This window comes from Prionailurus viverrinus, chromosome A3 (assembly GCF_022837055.1).
Source record: "Prionailurus viverrinus isolate Anna chromosome A3, UM_Priviv_1.0, whole genome shotgun sequence".
Classification (NCBI taxonomy): Eukaryota; Metazoa; Chordata; class Mammalia; order Carnivora; family Felidae; genus Prionailurus; species Prionailurus viverrinus.
The window spans coordinates 62,847,442-62,869,132 of NC_062563.1; the positions used below are offsets into that span (position 1 = coordinate 62,847,442).

At 41.8% G+C, this 21,691-nt stretch overlaps 1 protein-coding gene across 7 annotated transcripts in view; it reads left to right on the top strand.

Annotated features, from left to right (window-relative positions):
- Positions 1-21,691, top strand: part of LMAN2L (lectin, mannose binding 2 like) — a 92,993-nt gene that overhangs the window by 16,843 nt on the left and 54,459 nt on the right. For 4 of the 7 annotated variants that reach the window (XM_047851831.1, XM_047851835.1, XM_047851836.1 and 1 more), the window contains exons 3-7: positions 1,384-1,501; positions 2,293-2,375; positions 18,793-18,825; positions 19,893-20,054; positions 20,144-20,258. In XM_047851831.1, the coding sequence (XP_047707787.1) occupies positions 1,384-1,501; positions 2,293-2,375; positions 18,793-18,825; positions 19,893-20,054; positions 20,144-20,258 (511 nt within the window). The remainder of the gene's footprint in view (positions 1-1,383; positions 1,502-2,292; positions 2,376-18,792; positions 18,826-19,892; positions 20,055-20,143; positions 20,259-21,691) is intronic. The other 3 variants (XM_047851833.1, XM_047851834.1, XM_047851837.1) reach the window with 2 other exon arrangements.

Consider the following 21,691-nt stretch of genomic DNA (forward strand, 5'->3'; position numbering starts at 1 on the left):
ATTTTTAAAAACTCCCTAGGTGAATCTAATGTATAGCCAAGCTTCAGAACCAGTGCTAGACATAGCCCTGAGCAAAAGTGTGTGGCACTGTGCTAGAGGAGACCGAGGATAAGTAGCAGACACCTCTTGGCTCAGTGTGAACTTCTCTGGCCCTGCCCTTGTCCCAGGGGGATAATACCCACTGGCTATGGGGGAGCTTCCTGCCACTGAATTTCATTCTTGTCTTGATATCTAAGTGCAAGAACAGAAAGAGGAGAACACAGAGTGACAACGCAGGGACTGGGATCATCAGGGTAGGGTAAGCTATTGGAGTTACAGGTTCTTTGGTGAATTCAGGAGTAACCTCACCCCTTTCATTTGACTGTGTATTCCTAATACTAACACTTTTGGAAGATTTCCCAGAAATTAAAAATGAATACTAAAAATGATCTAGCAGTATGTTGCTCAAGAGCCAGAACAATCTATTTGGAGAGACTCTGCCTGAACCCTGCTGGTCTATCTGCTCCTCCGTCCTTTCTTTCTTCATAGTGACCTTTAATTAGGAGCCTCTCTAAACCAGATACCTACTCTGCTTTCTCTTGAAAGTGTTCAACTATTTAGAGCACTTAACCATCCACTTACTTCCTTCTGCATTTTTGCAAGCTTTTGGTACACAATTCAAGAAAAAAACAAAATAAGCCCCAAGAAACACAGGAGTCTGATTAGTACCCACCTCCATGTTTCCACCAAAAGCTGTCCCTATGATGGGGATGGTGGTCTCCTTTGGTGCATTTATGCCTCTTGATCATGGGCATGATGTTTTGGGAGACTGTAACTTACTCCTTCTTGGGGAATTCTGGCTTGCCCCTCAGCTTGGCATAAGGACAAGTCTAGCTAATTAGGGTTGTTCACATATCTGCTAATTAGTCCTGAAAACCTTTGTATAATGGCTTAGCTTTTTTTATTTTCTGTAATGAATGAAGCTTTGACCTTTCTTGAAATCCAGGCTTTTTAGAATCTTTCTGTCAGAGGTGTGAGCTCAAGTTGCAAATGAGTGTCACTTCAGCCACCTATACTCTATAGGCTGAGATGCTTTGCTGTAGGATCACAGTAGTCTAACTTGGCAGTCTCTTGTCTTTTCCAACTTTGAGTACTATCCTGTTTCTATTAGGAGATACTGAGGATAATTGGGAGGTTTATTCACTTTCCATATTAAATATCATATACAGTTGAACAGCTCAACCTGTTTAATTTTAGCACTTAGCAAGTCATAGATTTCAGTTTCAACCCTTCACCTCATGTTACCTTCATTTGTGTTTTCCCAGTCTCTAGACTGCTGGCGAGGGCTTTGAGGGGTTTCACATTTCACACTCTTCATTGATTCCAGTGTCTTTTTCTCCTCAGCCATGTTTCCTGAGAGACTGGGAGTTGCAGGTGCACTTCAGAATCCATGGACAAGGGAAGAAGAATCTGCATGGGGATGGCTTGGCAATCTGGTACACAAAGGATCGGATGCAGCCAGGTATTGGGACCCTGGGTTGCTCTTGTGTGGGGTGCGAGAGGCCTGCTTTCTCATATGCCCTCTTTTGGAGAAGGGTATGTGCCCACAGTGCCAGCAGTTTGCCACTCCCTTGATATCTGTGGATAAAGACTGGCCTATCTAGTCTCTAGAATGGGGTCTGACTCCTAGTAAAGCAGTTGAACTTGACTCATCCTGGGACAATTTCTTGCTTATTAGTTCCTTCCGGTTTCCCTTTGAGGCCATGTGGCCTGTTGGCCGGGTGAAAGTGCTGGCTTTCCAGAGCACTGCCGATTGGGTGAGCTGATTTCTTTCGAGCATGTGCATTGTATGATCTTAGAACTCCTTGAGTCAGGAGTTGTGTGGGAGCCATTGCTCCAAGGACATGGCAAACTCAACCTGATTTGACCTGATCTCTTTTGCAACAAGAAGTGGAATTTGGGAATTCAGCTCTCTCTCAGGGGCATAGTTGTCACCAAGCGTTCGTGAAGCAGAATTCTTTAGGGGCGCCTTAGCAACCAGTTTGGACCAGGGAGCAGGTGTGGTGCTAAACAACGTTGCAGTGGCCTTCTCTCTTCCCCTGCCTTCAATACCAAACAGCTACAGATTTTGTTGGGTGCTTGTTACAGGCCATGCACTTTTGCTGGGTGCTTTTACATATGTTTTCTCTTCTTAAAAAGAGGCCTGGGAGTCAGTCATTTGAATTTTACTTTTTCCTCCATCATAGTGATATATTATTCCTTTATCAACTCTTGGCTTTATTTCATTGTTCATCATCTCTTCTCTCTCTCTAGGGCCTGTGTTTGGAAACATGGACAAATTTGTGGGGCTGGGAGTATTTGTAGACACGTACCCCAATGAGGAGAAGCAGCAAGAGGTAAATGGCAAGTGTCAGAGCTTAGGTCAGCTGCACTGACATCACAGTCCTTTGCCTCAGGGATGTCCGTGATGGAACAGGGGATAGAATATGAGGGGTTTGGTTCTGTTTCCTTCATCTAATGAATTTGAAAAGTTAATATCCTTGTCAGCATTTTCTAGAAAGAATTGTTTATGGTACACAGACCTTTGGGAATGACTGTCGTGACTGGGGGCTTTTTCTTTAGTGTTAACATTGTTCTCTTGTGCACGTTAGGTAGCTGCTGGAATTGAGCCTGCTTGGCTGGTTGGTGATTTGGCTACTAGGCCGGCACCAGAGCCAGCTGAATTTATATAACCCAGCTCCCCTGACTTAATAGATCACCACTTTACTCTCTTCTGCAGCTTGCTCATTCTTTCGAGCATCCTTTTCTTCTTCCTGTTTTTAGGCCTGAACAAGCAATTCTGCTCTCCTGTAGGAAAGGTGGTAAAAGGAAATTGATGGAGTCCTAGCATTTCATTGCAATCCAGTATCTGGCTTTTGGCAAAAGCTTCTTGCTTTTTGTTGGCTGACCCTAGGGTTCTTTACTACTTTCTCAGACTGCCAGTAGGTTTGTACTGTCTTTGCCTGATGGCCCTGCCATCAGATGGTAGGAAAATGATGGTGACAGGTTGCTGGTGGGTATCCTATAGCTAAATAATAGCAAGAAAGGCAGGATTAGGGATGCAGACAGCACTCACTTTATTTTTTTCCCTAAAAGCTTTATATGAAAAATATCAAACTTATTTAAAAAATTGGAAGAATACATCATCGTATATGCAATACCCAGATTCAACGATTTTTGACATTGCCCATGGAGTTCCCCTGAGGGAGGTGGAACGTGAGACCTGAGTTAGGAGAGTAACTTTTTGTTGTGAGACACTTACAGAGTAACTTCTCCATGTTGCCTCTAGGCTCCTCCTCAAGCCGCCATACATCAGGCACTTTCTAGGTGGGGGAAGTTAGTAGGCAAGATCAGCATTGGTCCCTGCACTCAGTACCACTGATGTGTGAGAATGCCGATGGGGAACTATGGGGCACTGTAGGAGACCCAGAGGTGCATCTAACTTGGAGTGGGACAGTGTGGTAGTAGTGGTGGTGGAAAAGATTTCCTCCACGAAGTGACATTTACATTGAAGTCTGCAGAAGTAGGAACCAGTATTCCATGCAGAGGGAAAAGCGTGTTTTAAGGTGATAGAGTGAGAGAAGGGACAGAGAATGAGGGGAAAAAAGGGATCAGAGAAAGAGGAGGCTAGAAAGAAAAACAAGGCCAGCAGTCTTGCCATGTTGTACAACTTCAGGGGACACCATTCCCATTGCGTTCTTTAGTGTTAACACTGTTCCTTGTTGGGCAAGTTGACCAGCCACTGAGATTGAGCAGTGTCCCCTTGGGTGGTTAGTGGTTTGGCTGTTCAGACCAGCACCAGAGCCATCCAAATGTATGTGACTCATTCTCACCATGCACATTGTTGGGCCACATTCTGAAGAGAGGTGTTCCTGTTAAGGAGACTGGATTTTATACTAAGGGGGTAAGTGTGTTAAAGGATTTAAATGAGGAGAATGTCATGACTAGGTTTGTAGTCATGCTGAGGAAATAGTAGTCGTCAGAAGTGCATCTGAGTAAGAGGTATGGGCTTCAGGGCTTGACTGGAGTTTTAAACCTGGCTCTCTGCTTCTCCCAGAAATAAATTGTTCAGATTCTTTTAGCTTCCATTTCACCATCAGATAATAGTAATTCTCATTTGAGAGGGCAGATCTGATGGGCTTATTTCATAAGAAGAGTAGATGTTAATCAGTAAAATTAGTTTCAGTTGATAAAAAATCAGCACTTCTTTTCTAGCTAGCTGTTATGGTTCTCACTCCCAGCTGTACATTGAAATTGCCTAGAGTGAATGTATTTTTTAATTTTATTTATTTTTTAATGTTATTTTGAGAGAGAGAGTGAGCAGGGGAGAGACAGAGAGAGAGAGAGAGAGGGGACAGAGGATCTGAAGCAGGCTCTGTGTTGACAGCAGAGAGCCCCATGTAGGGCTTGAACTCATGAACTGTGAGATCATGACCTAATCCAAAGTCAGATGCTTAACCGACTGAGCCACCTAGGCTCTCCTGCCTGGAGTGCATTTAAAATTACTGATTTCCAGGGTTGCCTGGGTGGCTCAGTTGGTTGAGCATCCAAATTTGGCTCAGGTCATGATCTTCTGGTTAATGAGTTCGAGCTCTGCGTCAGGCTCTGTGCTGACAGCTCAGAGCCTGGAGTCTGCTTTAGATTGTGTCTCCCTCTCTTTCTGCCCTTCCCCTGCTCACACTGTGTCTGTCTGTCTGTTTCTCTCTCTCAAAAATAAATAAAAACATTATGGATGCCTGGGTGGCTCAGTCAAACATCTGGCTTCAGCCCAGGTCATGATCTCACGAATCATGAGTTCGAGCTCTCCGTTGGGCTTTCTGCTATCAGCATAGAGCCCCCTTAGGATCCTCTGTCCCCCCCCACACCCCTCTGCCACTTCCCGCTCATGCTCTTAAAAATAATAAAAAAATTTTTTTAAATAAAAACGTTAAAAAAACTAAAAAAATAAAAGTACTGATGCCCAGGCCCCAGCCTCGGAGAGTATAATTCTGTTTGTCTTAGGTGCCATGTAGGCAACCTGACTTTTACAAAGCTTTCCAGGTGAGTCACATGTGTAGCCAGCATTGGGAACTCTTGGATCAACATCAGGTCCTTGTTTCCATATTAGTTGTTTACTTGTTAATCAAATTTGTTTATTAAAATGAAATTTAAGAAAACTAATAAAAGTGGTTTCTGTTTATTAGGTGGCTATTGTGTGCCAGGTACTTACAAATAATGCCTTCATCCTGATCAAAACTCCTTAGGGTTAGTATTATTTTTCCCCATTTACCAGTGGGTACAGAAGCTTAGAGATGTGTCTTGTTCAAGGTAACAGCCAATGTAAGGTGGAGTCAGATTTTGAGCATAGGTCCGCTGGATTCCAGAGGCTGTGCTTTTAATTATGATGCTCTACCTTCTCCCTTCCTTCCATTGTTTCTTCTGCAGGTTGATTTCCTTGAGAATGGAGACATTTATTATTCTCATGTCATCTCCTATGTAATTTCAATTCTTAGAGCTTATATTCTAATGTACAGAGTATAGAAATTGTACTCCTGGAACTATTTTATAGAGTAAAACCAAGTGTGTGTTTTGTTGGCAGCATGATTTACTTTGATATCATACATAAAGGTGCCAGGCATTGTTTCAAACACTTGTACATGTATTATTTGTATATTATATTGTATATATTGTGTGTATATTATGTATAGTATATGTTTGGTGTATTATATACGTATAACAACTCTTTGGGGTAGATATTATTGTTATCTCTACATTATGGGCAAGAAACTGAAGTGCAGAAAGGTTGAAAAATTTGTCAGTGATACACAGATAGAGGGTGTGATTCCAGACTACAATCTCATTATTTTGCCTTAGTATTTTTGAGTACATAAGAAGAGGGTGACAGATACGGCACCTTTTGAAAACTTGTACATGTTACATAGAATATGTGCTGGACTAGGATGACAAGTTGCTAGCAGGAGGGGGTGTGGAGCAATTCATCAAATCACTCAAGGTAGTGGTAAAATGTTTCTATGGTTTCGTGTTTCTTTGTCACCAGAGCACATGACCTTGTTGTTCACCTTACCTGCTACCACATTTGTTCATGAGGAAATGCCGGGAAAATATTAGCAACCAGTAATGCATCTAAGAAGAAGGTGAGGGAGTTCAGTGTAGGCTTGGCTCTCTGAAATCAGGACAGATTGTTAAAAGTCACATAACCTCAGTTTCCTTGTCAGCAATATAAGAATTGTAATTTAGGTGAGTGAGTCAAGAGTTTCACTATTTGGGAGTACAAGGTACTACCTGTGCCATAGTGAGGTTGCCAGATCATAAGTGATTGTTAAAATAATAGTTGAAGAAATAGGAAATCTGGGGCGTCTGGGTGGCTCAGGCAGGTAAGCGTCTGACTCTCAATTTCGGTTCAGGTCATGATCTCACTGTTTGTGAGATGGAGGCCTGCGTCGGGCTCTGCGCTAACAGAGTGGAGCCTGCTTGTGATTTTCTCCCTTTCTCTCTCTCTTTCTCTCACTCCCCTATTTGTGCTCTCTCTCTCAAAATAAGTAAATAAACATTAAAAAAAAAAAGAAATGGGAAATTTGGATAGATCCATAATGGGTCAAGAGATTGAATTAGTAATAAAAAATGACTCACAAAGAAAAGCCTAGGTTCAGATAGTTACACTGGTTCATTCTGTCAAACATAGAAAGTAGAGTTAATACCAATTCTTCCCAAGAATTCTTACAAAATATAAGAGAGGACACTAACCAGCTCATTCTTTGAGGCCGGTATTATCCTGATGCCAACACCAAATAAAGACATCACAAGAAAAGAAAACTACTGACCAATATCTCTTATGAATATAGATGTAGAAATCATCAACAAGATACTAACAAACCAAATCCAGCAACATAAAAAGGATTATATTCCATGACCATAGTATTCATCCTAGGAATTCAAGTTTGCTTTAAAATCTGAAAATTAAGGCACGTCTGGCTAGCTCGGTTGTAAGAGCATGTGACTCTTGATCTCAGGTCCTGAGTTAGAGCCCCATGTTGGGTGTAGAGATTACTTAAATAAATAAGTAAAAACTTAAAAAATCTGAAAATTAATCTGATAGACCATATTGATAGAATAAAGGACAGGGGCACCTGGCTGGCTCAGTCAGTAGAGGGTGCAACTCTTGATTTCAGGGTCAAGCGTTGAAGCCTCATGTTGGTCATGGAGCCTACTTAAAAAAAAAAAAAAATGAATGAAGGGTAAAAACTATATGATCATATCAATACATGTAAGAAAAGTATTTGACAAAATTTAATATCTCTTTATTGTATTTATTTATTTTTAAGGTTTTATTTTTAAGTAATCTCTACACCCAAAGTAGGACTCAAACTCACAAACCTGAGATTAAGAGTTGCCTACTCTACTGACTGAGCCAGCGGGGCACCCCTAATATCTCTATGATAACAAAAACTAAACAAATTAGGAATAGAAGGGAACTTCTTCAATTTGATAAAGGGTAACTATGAAAAACCCTCACCTAATATACATAACTGTGAAAGACTATGCTTTCATTCTAACATCAGGAATAAAGGATATCCCTTCTTGTTACTTCTATTGAACATTGTACTGGAGGTTCTAATCAGGCCAGTTGGGTAAGAAAATAAAGTAAAAAACATCCAGATTGCAAAGAAAGAAGTAAAAGTATTCCTATATGTAGACAACATGATCTTGTATATAGAATATATTAAAGAATCCCCAAGAAAACTACTAGAACTAATAAATGAATTCAGCAGGTTGTAGGATACAAGATCAACATATAAAAATCAATTTTACTGCTGGCATTGAATAGTCAGAAAATGAAAATAAGAAAACAATTCCATTTATACTAGCATGAAGAGTAAAATACTTAGAAATAAATTTAACAAATAAAAGTATACTCTGAAACTATACAATATTGTTGAAAGAAATTGAAGACCTAAGTAGGTGGAAAGACATCTTATGTCATGGATCAGAAAACTTAGTACAGTTGACCCTTAAACAGTGTGGGGGTTAGGGGCAGTGACCCCCGATGGAGTAAACAATCCACATGTAACATTTGACTCCCCCAAAACTTAACTACTAATTGCCTATTGCTTACCAGAAGCCTTACAGATAACAGAAAGTGTTGATTAACACTTTCTGTCTGTTATATGTATTGTATGTTGTATTCTTAAAGTAAGCTAGAGAAAAGAAAATGTTACTAAGAAAATCATAAAGAAGAAGAAATATGTTTACAGTACTGTATTTATATTTTAAAAATCCACATAGAAGTGGACCTGTGCAGTTAAGTCCCATGTTGTTGAAGTGCCACTGGATCTTTTTTTTAATTTTATTTTTTATTTTTTTAAGTTTACATCCAAATTAGCATATAGTGCAACAATGATTTCAGGAGTGAATTCCTTAGTGCCCCTTACCCATTTATCCCATCCCCCCTCCCACAACCCCCCCAGTAACCCTCAGTTTGTTCTCCATATTTATGAGTCTCTTCTGGTTTGTCCCCCTCCCCGTTTTTATATTATTTTTGTTTCCCTTCCCTTATGTTCATCTGTTTTGTCTCTTAAAGTCCTCATATGAGTGAAGTCATATGATATTTGTCTTTCTCTGACTGACTAATTTCACTTAGCATAATACCCTCCAGTTCCATCCACGTAGTTGCAAATGGCCAGATTTCATTCTTTTTGATTGCTGCGTAATACTCCATTGTCTTTATATACCACATCTTCTTTATCCATTCACCCGTTGATGGATATTTGGGCTCTTTCCATACTTTGGCTATTGTTGATAGTGCTATAAACATGAAGGTGCATGTGTCCCTTTGAAACAGCTACTTGGATAAATGCCTAGTAGTGCAATTGCTGGGTCATAGGGTAGTTCTATTTTTAATTTTTTGAGGAACCTCCATACTGTTTTCCAGAGTGGCTGCACCAGCTTGCATTCCCATGAAGTGTCCACTAGATTGTTAAGATGATGACACTCCCTACATCGGTCTCCAGATTTGACACTTGTCCTAGCTATCAAAAACCTAGTTGGCTTCATTACAGAAATTGACAAGGTGATCCTGAAATCAATATGGAGATTCAAGAGAACCAGAATAGCTAAAATAATGCTGATTAAGAAGAGCAAAGTTGGTAGGGCGCCTGGGTGGCTCAGTTAGTTAAGCGTCCAACTCTTGGTTTCGGCTCAGGTCATGATCTCACAGTTAGTGGGTTTGAGCCCCATACCAGGCTCTGTGCTAACAGCGCAGAGCCTGCTTGGGATCTCTTTCTCCCTCTCTCTCTCTCTCTCTCTCTCTCTCTCTCTCTCTGCCCCTCTCCAGCTTGCTATCTCTCTTTCAAAAAATAAATTAAAAAAAATTAACAAATTTTTTTTAACTTAAATGAGGTTGGAAGACTTACACTTCTTCATTTCAGAACTTCTCACAAAGCTGTGGTAATAAAGAGTGTGGTACCGGCATCAGGATAGACCTATAGATCAATGGAATAAAATTGAAAACCTAGAAATAAGCCATCACATTTGTGATCAGTTGATTTTTTTTTTAATGTTTATTTTTAGAGAGAGAGTGCGAGTAGGGGAGGGGCAAAGAGGGGACAGAAGATCCAAAGCGGGCTCTGTGCTGACAACAGTAAGCCCGATGTGGGGCTCAAATTCACAAACCCTGAGATCGTGACCTAAGCCAAAGTTAGATGCTCAGCCAACTGAGCCACACAGGCGCCCCTATGATCAGTTGATTTTTGATTAAGCTATCACGACAATTCAATGGGGAAAGAACTACCTTGAACAAATGGTGCTAACTCAACTGGATATCCACATGCAAAATAATGAAATTGTCCTGTATCTTACACCATACACAAAATGTAATTCAAAATGAACTGAAAAACTGAATGTAAAAACTGAAACTATAAAACTCTCAGAAGAAAACATAGGGTTAATTCTTCATGACCTTAGATCAGGCAGTGGTTTTGTAGGTGTGACACCGAAAACAAAAGTCACAAAAAAATAGATGAGTTGGACCTCATTAAAATTAAAAACTCATATTGTGGAAGATACTATCAAGAAAGTGAAAAGACAACCCACATAGTGGGAGAAAATAAATGAAAATCCTGTATCTGGTAAGGGACTTGTTCTTTAGATATTCTAGATATAGTTCAATAGTAAAAAAACAAAAAAACAAAACCTAATTAAAAAATGGCTGGGGTGCCTGGCTGGCTCAGTTGGTGAACCACATGACTCTTGATCTGGGGGTTGTGAATTTGAGCCCCATATTGGGTGTAGAGATTACTCAAAAATAAAATCTTTTGTTTTTAATGCTTTTATTTTGAGAGAGAGACAGACAGAGTGTGAGCTGGGAGGAACAGGGAGAAGAGGAAGACACCAAATCTGAAGCAGGCTCCAGGCTCTGAGCTGTCAGCATAGAGCCCAATGCAGAGCTTGAACCCACGAACCGTGAGATCATGACCTGAGCTGAAGTCAGACTCAACTGACTGAGCCACCCAGATGCCCCTGAGAATAAAATCTTAAAAAAAAAAAGGCCAAAGGACCCGAATAGGTATTTCCCCACAGAAGATATACAGAAGGTTGATAAACATGAAAAAATGCTCAACATCATTAGCTACTAGGAACATACAAATCAAAACCAAATGAGATGCTACTTAACACCCACCCATGGCTATTTAGTCATAGCTAAAATAAAGACAGAGGATAACAAGTGCTGGCAAGGGTGTGGAATAATTGGAACTCTCATACATTGCTGGTGGGAATGTAAATGGGGCAGTTGTTTTGGAGAACAGTTGGGCAGTTCAAATGTCTAAATATAGAGTTTATATCATCCAGCAATTCCACTCCTAGGTGTATATACCCAAGAGAAATTGAAATCATGTCTGCACAAAAAGTTATATGAATGTTCATAGCAACATTGTTCATAATAGCCAAAAACAGTTACAACTCAATGTTTTATTAACTGATGAGTAAACAATATATATTCATACAATGGAATATCATTGAGCATTAAAAAAGAAATGAACCATTGATAGGTTCTCTAATGTGAATGACACTTGAATACATTATGCTAAGTGAAAGAAGCCAGTCACAAAAGACCACATATTGTATCATCCCATATATATGAAATGTTTAGAATAGGCAAATCTATAAAGATAGAAAGTAGATGAATGGTTGCCTGGCGGTAGGGGTGGGGAGTGACTGCTGGTGGACATGGGGTTTCTTTTTGGGGTGATGAAAATGTCCTAAAATTGATTGTGGTAATCATAACCTTAATTCTGTGAATGTACTAAAAGCCATTGAATTATAGTCTTTAGGTGAATTATGTGGTATATGAATTATATCCTAGTATCACTATTTTTAAAAAACATTGATTGAAACATGACCTGATCTTTTCTTGGCACTATGAAGTCATCAGCTGATGGTCATCAGTTTCTCATGAGAACCCAGATATTGGTGAAAAGTTGCAGGGAACTCAGTAGCAGTCTTGGAGCAGGAATGTCTTCCTTCAGTTGAAATTAGAGTATGATGACAAGAGGCTATCCTTGAATGAGAGCACAGAAGTGCAGTCCTTTGAGCCTTGGCCCTTATTCTTACTGGTGAGATTTGTATTTGGGTCTTACCCCAGGAGGCAGAAACAGCAGGTTGGAGAGTAGGAAGAAAAGCTCACTGCTCTTCCGAGATCACGCCAGCTTAGAAGTCTAGTTTGTCTAGTCTACGAGGTGTTTCTCATATTTTCTTAATGTGGTGACTGTTTTTTCTCTTTTGAAACTGGAAGAAAATTGATAATACAATGCCATCCATTTAAAAAACACATTCTTTCAAGTGATGAAGATACTGATCCCTCTTGGTCTGTCTGTTGTCAGAAAGAATCTTTGAATCAGTAAGGGAACTCCACAGCACCTTAAATTCTCTTGTTATCCTTCAGCTTGGATGTGACTTAGGTTTTTTTTCAGTCCTAGGTGAGGCAGTGTTTTCAAAGAGAGACTCCTTTGGAAACGGGGTCCAGGGAATTTTGGCAAGTTCCCTAGATGTGATTAAGCATCAAGGCTGAGCTACACTGAGAGCTAGTTTTCAAGAGAAGTAGAAATGTATGGCTTTCTACATACAATTTTGAATGAATGAAGAATTGAATGGAGGTGAGGAGAAGAGAATGTTTCTTTTTTGAGACAGTGAAAGAGGGAAAGAGGAAGAAGAAAGCAAGAACCAGTGGTCCAGAGGACACTTAGCTCTGGGTTAGTTCTTCACCTTTCTTTGGGTTTTGACAATATGATGCAAGTGGTAGGCCCATAGCAAGGTGCAGGAGATGTAGGATTTTGCCTATGTTTTTAGGAGTTTTATGGACTCCCCAAAGTAGAACTGTAGACAAGATCTAGAAAATTGATACCTCTTCTCATTAACAAGAAATAGTCACATACTATCAGAATGATGGGTAGCAGTGAAATTAAGGCATACACATTAGACGATATTCTAAATCTTGGCACTTGTAATGTGGGTAGGTGGGTTATAACTCAAGTGTTTTGGGTTTCGGGCATACCTCAAGTTTAAAGTTTCCTGATTTTAGGGCACCTGGGTGGCTCAGTCGGTTAAGTGTCCAACTCCTGATTTTGGCTCAGGTCATGAACTTACTGTTCGTGAGTTTAAGCCCAACATTGGGCTCTGTGCTGACAGTACAGAGCTTGCTTGAGATTCTCTACCTCCCTCTCTGTCTGCTCCTCCCCTGCTCACTGTCCCTCTCTCAAAATAACCAAACATTAAAAAAAAAAAGAGTTTCCCAATTCTAGAGCACTCTATTGAAGTCCTCAAGTTATGTTATTTGGGTTTATTCTAGTGGGGTCACAACTAAGATACATGGGATTAAAATGATTCCATGAGTTTAAGAGATAAGGAGAATGTTCCAGGAATGTGAAGTTCTTCCAGGCAGGCAGTGGCTTGGAGGTGTCATGTTTCTGTGTCCTCCATTTAAGAAGCTTTGAGACTTGGGGATATAGTTAGTAGTATAGGTTAGTAATAGTTTGGGGGCAGTAGGGTAGGGACCTTCTCATGCTACCCAGTAATGTGAGAATTTCACTGGTCTTGTTACCCACTGAATAGGGTGGTATTGCTGAGTTAACCAGTCACCTCTTCATCCAGATCCCTGTGTAAACAGTGAAGTAGATGAAGGACCTGAAGGACAGGTGACTTACAGCATTTTGAAAGTCTGAAAAGTGTTTATCTGTGGAAGTGGCAGTGTGTTCCACTAGTGACCGAGGGGAGGATCCAATAGGGATGTGGAAGGAGATGCTGTAGAAGAGGCATTTGTTTTTTTCTTATTTTTATATAAACGCTGATTTTTAAAAAATCAGAAAAGGCTAAAACAAAAAGCATGCAAACATCTTTGTAAAAAGAAAAACATTACATTATATTGAGCAGAGTGTGTGTCAGTGGGTTTTAATATAATGTGGTTTTATTTTTTTAAGTTTATTAATTTTTGAGAGAGAAGGAAAGAGAGAGCAGGAGAGGGGAAGAGAGAGAGAGAGAGGGAGAGAGAATCTCAGGCAGACTCCACACTGTAGCGTGTAGAGCTGGATGTAGGGCTCAAACCCACAAACCCCGAGATCATGACCTGAACTGATGTCAAGAGTCGGATGCTTAACCAACTGAGCCACCCAGGTGCCCCAACATGGTTTTTTTTTTCCTATTTTTTTTTTAATGTTTATTTACTTTAGAAACAGAGACAGAGCACAAGTGGGGAGGGGGAGGGAGAGCCAGAGACAGAATCTGAAGCAGGCTCCAGGCTCTGAGCAGGTGCAGAGCCTGATGCAGGGCTCAACCTCACGGACCGTGAGATCATGACCTGAGCTGAAGTCGGATGTTTAACCGACTGAGCCATCCAGGCACCCCTAGATTCAGATTAATCTTTAAAAATTTTTTATTTTGATAGAGTTTCAGACTTAGAGATAAGTTACAAGAACACAACAAAGAATTCAGGAATGTTCTTCACCTAGATTACCCCAAATAACGTTTCATTACATTTGCTTTGTCCTTTTCTTTTACCTTTCTGTGTGTGGGTGTGCATGCACTCATGCATGTGTGTATAGTTTTTTTCGGAACTATTTAAGAGTAAACTGCCTTCTGTCATGCTCTCTTAATCCTAAATACTTGTTTTTCCTACAAATGAGTTCTCTTACACAGCCACAGCACAGTGACTAAAATCAGGAACTTAGCAGTGATAACAGTACTATTTTTAATCTACTGACTTTACTCAACTTTCACCAATTGTCCCACTATGCCCTTTGTAATAAAAGAAAACCCCAGATTCTCTGTCATATTCAGTTGTCATCTCATTCCTTTTTTAAACTCTGGAAGCATCCTCTAATATTTCTGTGTTTCAAGGTATATTAGAGACCTAGGGTTTTTGTTGTTTTGTTTTTTGGTTTTTAACAGTATATACGGAAGCACAGTGACTGAGCCAGTGTTCTGGGGCCAGACTATCTGGCTTCAAATTCTGGTTTTACTACTTACACAAGTTTTGTTACCAGTCAAATGGGGATACTAATCCCACCCCTTAAAGCTGTGGGGATTAAATAAATAGGTGCGTGTACATGACTGAGCACAGTGCGTGGCACAGAGGAAGTGTTCCAAAAGTGCTAGCTCTTTTCATTCATACCACTAACTGGCATTCTCAAGGAACATTGTGCAGACATCTTGGCAATAGTGGTTGTGGCTGTTTTCTCCCTCTCTTCCTCACCCTCTTTTTCTTCATGTCTATGTTCCAGAGAGCAAACTTGGCCAGCTTACCCAACTGCATGATGCCTCAGATTGGAAAAAATTGCTCTAAGAGAGCGGCTCCTAAAGGTTCATGAACTCATATTGGTTGGTAACAAGTTTCACTGGTCTAACAAATAGGAACAGTGAAATGAATTTTCATAAATGCTAAATTGTTTATTGTGAAAATATATAGTTCTTTTTTTTTAACTTTTTACATTAAAAAAAAATTTTTATGTTTATTTTTGAGAGACAGTGTGAGTGGGAGAGAGGTAGAAAGAGAGGGAAACACAGAATGCCAAGCAGGCTCCAGGCTCTGAGCTATCAGCACAGAGCCCGACGCGGGGCTCGAGCTCACGAACTGAGATCATGACTTGAACCGAAGTCTGATTCTTAACCGACTGAGCCACCCAGGCGCCCTGACTTTTTACATTTATCTTGAAAGAGAGAGGGTGTGCATGCAACTGGGGGAGGGTAGAGAGAGAGAGGGAGAGAGAACGAATCCTAACTAGGCTCCACATTGTTAGTGCAGAGCCTGACGCAGGGCTCAAACTCATGAACTGTGAGGTTGTGACTTGAGCTGAAGTCAGACACTTAACCCACTGAGCCACCCAGTTGCCCCTCTTTTGGTGTTCTTTTCATAAAATTTTTTTTTAATGTTTATTCATTTCTGAGACAGAGACAGAGCATGAGTGGGGGAGGGGCAGAGAGAGAGGGAGACAGAATCAGAAGCAGGCTCCAGGCTCTGAGCTGTCAGCACAGAGCCCGACGCAGGGCTCGAACTCGAAAACCGTGAGATCATGACCTGAGCCAAAGTCGGTCACTCAACTGACTGAGCCCCCAGGCGCCCCTTTTGGTGTTCTTTTCAAAATATTTATTATAGATGGTTGTTCTATTTTAATATTTAGTAGGTCAGAAAAGGCAAACCCATTAATCCCCAAGATATTTTTGGAGATTTTACTGGTGTGTGGCAGCTAATGGCCTTCTGTAGAAGATGCATATTTGGCTTTGTGCTTATTTAATTAATTTATTTATTTAAAAACTTATTTATTTATTTTGAGAGAGCGGGTGTGCACAAGAGCCAGGAAGGGGCAGAGGGAAAGGAAGAGTGAGAATCCCATGCGGGTTCCCTGCTGTCAGTGCAGAGCCAGACGTGAGGCTCGATCTCACAAACTATGAGATCATGCGTGACCTGAGTTGAAATCAAGAGTCAGCTGCTTAAAAAAAAAAAAAAAAGTCAGCCGTTTAACCAGCTGAGCCACCCAGGTGTCCCTGGCTTTGTGCTTATATATGAGCACCTGTGAATAGTGTTTCTGTCTAGAAATTCATTAGTCTTTGATTAAATGAATGTTTATTGACTCCCTCCTGAATGCCAGACACTGTACTAAATGCTTTACATATCTCGTTGTCTCTTCACGATCAGCCCTGTGAGCTCTGTGTTATTCTGCCTGCTTACAGGGAGGAAATGGAATCTCAAAGAGCTAATGTAATCCACCCAAGGTTATACAGCCCTGAGTGGCATAATAACTGCAGTTAGAACCCAGGTCTCCCTGATTACAGAGGCCATGTGGGCACCTTTTTCTGTCTAGTGGTTTACACTACTTGTGTGCTTGGGATCTGTGGAGTTTTAGCATAGGATCCATAAATCCACAAGTTCATGGGTCTCCCTTCAGTCAAGGTAGGCTGAAGGTACAATTACCATGTAGAGGGTTCTTTTTTTTTTTTTTTTGAAGTGTCCTCGTAGTACAAAAATTTGGAAATATTCCTTCACCCTACAGTCAATAATCATTTGGATGATAGGTAGGAGTGCCTAATTTTTAGTGACTCTTAAATTAGGAATGAAACTACCACCCTGCTTGAGTCCGAGTGATTCTTCAGCCTTTGGTTCTTGCTATATATAGGCTGCTTTCCAAGGAAAGAAAATGAGCTGCTGTGTGAAATTAGTGGCTTCCCAAGGAACACTTAAGAACTCCTGACTGGGCATGGAAAATAAGAGGGCATTTAAAGACTTACTACTAGTATGAGGTGAAAAGTTGAAGGCCGTGTCACGAGTTGCTGAAGTAGACAGATTCTGGCTCCAAAGGTGTGGGGCGCTGTGTCTGGTGCAGTGTTTCTTAAACTTGGTTGTATATCACAACTGTCTGTGGTGCTTTTTGAAAAATACATAAGCCTGTGCCCCCCTCTAGACCTATAACTGAGACTCTTTGAGAGCCCCACATGTATATGCAACTGGAAAACTCCCGCAGGTGATGCTGGGGGCCAGCCTCCCTCTGGCTATTCCTGGATAATCGGATGCCTCACCAGCCTTGGGAAGAGGAAGGCTGCTGTCGGTTAAGGACAGTTGTCTGAGGCACCCTTTTGAAAGGTGCAACATAAACTTCTGATCATGCGTACTAGGGTAGATAAATGGGCTACCCAGGGCATTGTTACTCCCTTTTCCCTAATTGTTCACTGAAGTGATGAGCGTTCTTGTCAGAAGCCCGTTTCTGTACTCTGCTTGACAACATACTCATAATTCCCTTGTTCCAAATGATAGATGTAGAAGAGTAGTTTGGGGAATTTAGTCATCCACTAATTGATTTTGTACCTTTCTGTAGTCCTGTGCATATTCCACCAGTGGCATAAGAGCAGAGCAGTGGGGGGCTTACCCTACGGTCCTCACTGTGGCTTCCAAGGCCCAGTGTGATCTGGCTTGTGCCTCAGCTCACACTCACCTCTCCCTCACTGGCTGCGTCTCAGACACTGGTGTCTTCTAGTCGCCAAATATGCCAACCTGATGCTTCTTACACCTACAGATCTTTTGGTGGCTCTAATGACTAGGGCCTCAGCTCAGATGTTGTCTCCTCAGAGAGCTATTCCCTCAGTAGCCTATCTTGTTACCTCTTTTATTTTTCATCATAGCATTATCCCTCTCTGAAATAATTTTTTAAAAAAGTTTTATTTAAATAATCTTCTACACCCAACCTTTGGGCTCAAACTCACGACCCCGAGATCATGAGTTGCGTGCTTCTTTTCCAACTGAGCCAGCCAGGTACCCCTCTCTCTGAAATAATTTTATTTGCTTGTTTATTGTTTGTCTCTTCTACTCTGTGTCCGCTCTGTGACAGCAGATACCAGTCTGTCTGGTTTTCCATTGAACCCCAGTATCTGGAACAGTGCCTAGCTCCTAACAGGTGCTCACTAAGTGTTAGAGGAAGAAATGCTTCGGGCTCTACACCCTCACACATCCTTCCCGTAGGGCAGGCCTGGCCTGAGCTTGTGTATATACCTCTTGTTGCTTCTAGCTTAGAACCGTAGCAGTTTTCTAGAGCAAAGCTGAATACCCTCAAGCCTCGGGGTTTTTCTAAATCTACCATGCCACCATGCTTCCATGGAGCTTCTTCCTTACCCACATGTTGTAGGTTAGAATGACAAAGCTTTTGGAAAATATATGTCCATAAAGCTCACTTAGAGGGTAGATGATCCCTTTGGATTAGAGTTAACTTCATTGTCTCTCAAGTGGTAGGATTTTTGTCTTTGGGCAACAGCTGTATCCTGAGATTCTGGGTAGTAAAGGCCATCTTGAATTCGAAAGAAGTTAGCCCTATTTGTCAGTCCTGTCTCTCCCCTTCTTATAGAAATACTGTCTTCTGGATACAGACAAAACATGTGGCCTGGCCTTCTGACTCAGAGACATAAGTGGGGCCTTCTGGCATAATGTAGTGCTGTGTGTTTATATTATAAAGTTTCTGAAAGCCTCAGAGGAATTCCTAGTGGGCCCCTTTGGGATTGATACTAACAGACCCTCTCCTTAGAAAACAAACAAGCCTCTATGCACAGTTTTGCCCACAATTTTGAGGGGTGTAAGGACTTGCTAAATGCCCTCCACAGACCCTACATTTCTGTTTGGGGATTTAGATTGGTTTGCTCATCCACCACAGCTGGGTCAAAGCTCTTCCATGGCTGTTTCTTTCTGACCTGGTCTCCTGTCTTCTGTGTCCTCTCTCATTTTTATAATAACCTGCTGGACCCTCTCAGGCCCAGAAGAGGCGATATTCTCCAGGAGTCCAGGTACTCAGTCTTGACCCACCATGGCCATCCCTTATTCCCTGCGTGTCCATCCACCATTTGCCCCTGTTCACACCCGTGTGGCTGTTGTCTTGAGTCACCATTCTCTGATTTTGACTGCATCTCCACCTTGCATGTTGACTGTTGAGGGCAATGAGGAAGTCACCAAAGAAGTGGCATGTGTCATGTGTCATGTTTCCTCTCCTTTCATCACCCTGCCTCTGCACTGCCTCAGCACTGGGCTGGTTCTTAAATAGTTAGGGCATCATTTTTGAGGAAGCATTCCCTCCTACAACTCTACTGGAGAGAGAGAAAGCCTCTGAAGTTGGTGGGAAATGGGTAGTGGGAGTGGGAGGGTATTGCTGGCAGAAGTTATGTGTAGGTGAAGCTGAAGTGGGCTGGAAGGTCTTTCAACTATGAACAGTTGTGGCTGGAGAACACCATCTGGCAGCCTGGTTCTGGCAGTGCTGTTTCTGAGTCCTAATCCACATGGCATCCATCATATGCTTATAGGATTTGAGAATTTGAAAGGAGCTATCCAGAATGGAAAGGTTTTCCTGATCAAACAGGTATTTTCAGAGTATCTGCTATATGCAAAATGCTTACCCTGGGGATGAGTAGGGGTGGGCGAAGGGGGTTTGGGAGGGATGGAAGGTGGAGACACATAAGGAAGTATAAGTGATTTTTTTCTTCAAGGAGTTTCCATGGAAGTTGGGGAGATAGGTATATATACATAAAAAGAAAACCACCAGTCCTGAGTCATGTGTAAATGCCAAATAGGGATCTCTGGAAGGATTCAAGACTCCAGAGGGGCCATTTCAGACCCACCCCACATTAGTAGCAAGGAGATTCCTGAAGGCAAGTACAGAGTTCAGTTGCTTCCTGGGCTATATCCTTTGAGTGACCATCTGAGAGTGGGTTTTAGGGAGCCGCTAATGATGAGGCAGAATGGTCATCTGGTCTGCTGGAAAGGGCTCAGCTTGTATGTGTGCAATTCTGTTGCTATTTGTACAGGCATTCCTAAGAGTACTTCCTTACTGTCCTCTGCTTTTCCTTCCCTGCTTTCCCAGCGGGTATTCCCTTACATCTCAGCCATGGTGAACAATGGCTCCCTCAGCTATGATCATGAGCGGGATGGGCGGCCTACGGAGCTGGGGGGCTGTACAGCCATTGTCCGCAATCTGCATTATGACACCTTCCTTGTGATTCGCTATGTCAAGAGGCATCTGACGGTGAGTCCTTGTTTTCTGGACCAGTTGGTGGTATGGTCTGCTTTGCACCTGCTTTCATGGCCCTGATTTATCTCTTCTTTTTATTCTAGATAATGATGGACATCGATGGCAAGCATGAGTGGAGGGACTGCATTGAGGTGCCAGGGGTTCGTCTGCCCCGGGGCTACTACTTTGGTACCTCCTCCATCACTGGAGATCTCTCGGGTATTGCCCCATGTACTCTTTATTTGTCCTGAGTGAGGTCATGTCTCGATAGCCAGGCCTTGGTGAGGCTTCTCAGAGGGGAAAGCCAGACAAGCACAACTGTGGGAAGCAAGTACCCAGGAAATGCCTCTCTTCTGACATTTTTGTATCCTTAACCCCCCTCCTGCCCCCCCGCCACCCCTCCCAGGCCTACCTTATCCTAGTCCAGTTGGCTCTAGGAGATGGTTGGTGCTAATGCAAAGTAGTATTTGCCTCTTCATCAGGCCTGTGTTTTGAGTTCTGTACTTTGATATCTCTGGTGCCCCTTCTCTTAACAAAGCTTTTCCTTGAATTCCTTGACTCTGCCTTCCCTTTTCGAACTCATCCCCAGATCTTCCTTTGTGCTCAGACTTCTGAATGTGTCCTGTGCACAGGTGCTTCTGTTTCCAGGCCATCCACTGCTCTGCCACCCTGTAATCAGACCTCCCATGCATCTCGGTCAAGCCATTAGCACTACTCTTCTCAAACCTGCTTCGTCCTTGCCATACCATGGTACTCTGTTCTCAGTCGCCATTCTTTGTCCTCTCTTCAGCTGGTTTGACCAGTTACTCTGAAACTCCAGCTGTTCTTGATTTATGTGGCATTAATAGTACCTGGTTCTTTTACTTTTCTATCTCTGGATTTTCTTCCTACTTGTTCTCAACTTGTAACTTCCTCTTATATGTTTGTTCTCTCCCTTGGCTTGAGCCTTAATCATAACTTCTTTTGAGAAGAGGTGAGGCACTGAATTTTGGGGGTTTTTGACTAGTATAATGCATTATGAATAAAGCTAGTGTGAAGTAGAATAATTTTTATCCTAAGGAGTTCTTTGCTCTAGATGTTTAGTGATAATGCCTATATTAACAAGTCTCTGTTCTCTGCCTGTGGGATATCCCTAAATACAAATTATGTCTTTCTCTTAAGGTCTTTCTTGTTGACATCTTCTTACTTGTTATGCAGTGAATTGTTGAAAATGGATGAGAAAGGACACATTTCAGTACCCCCAGCCTTTGATGCCCCTACATTGTGAGGAGCATTGGCCCATCTTTTTATCGTTTCATGGCTTAAACTCATTCCTGACAGCAAAAACATTTTTCTAATTGAAGGCAAATCTAGTTTTTTCCTCTCTGGGAGTCTGCTAAAGATAGGAATCTAAGCAGCTGTAAATGCCACCTTAATAATAGAAATGGCCCTCTTCCTTCTTCAGGAAGGGAGGGAGGGTGGGATACCTGGAGCTGGGGCAGCCATCTTGCCACCAGCTGGGAGATGAAGATCACAGAAGAGGGCAGAGTGGAGAGAATCACAGAGAAATGGTGCACCAGGCTTCCTGGTGTACCATGCCTGGACCATACAGAGTTGCAATTGGAATAATCCTAGTATGTGAGACATTGATGGATTTTCCCCCATATACAAAA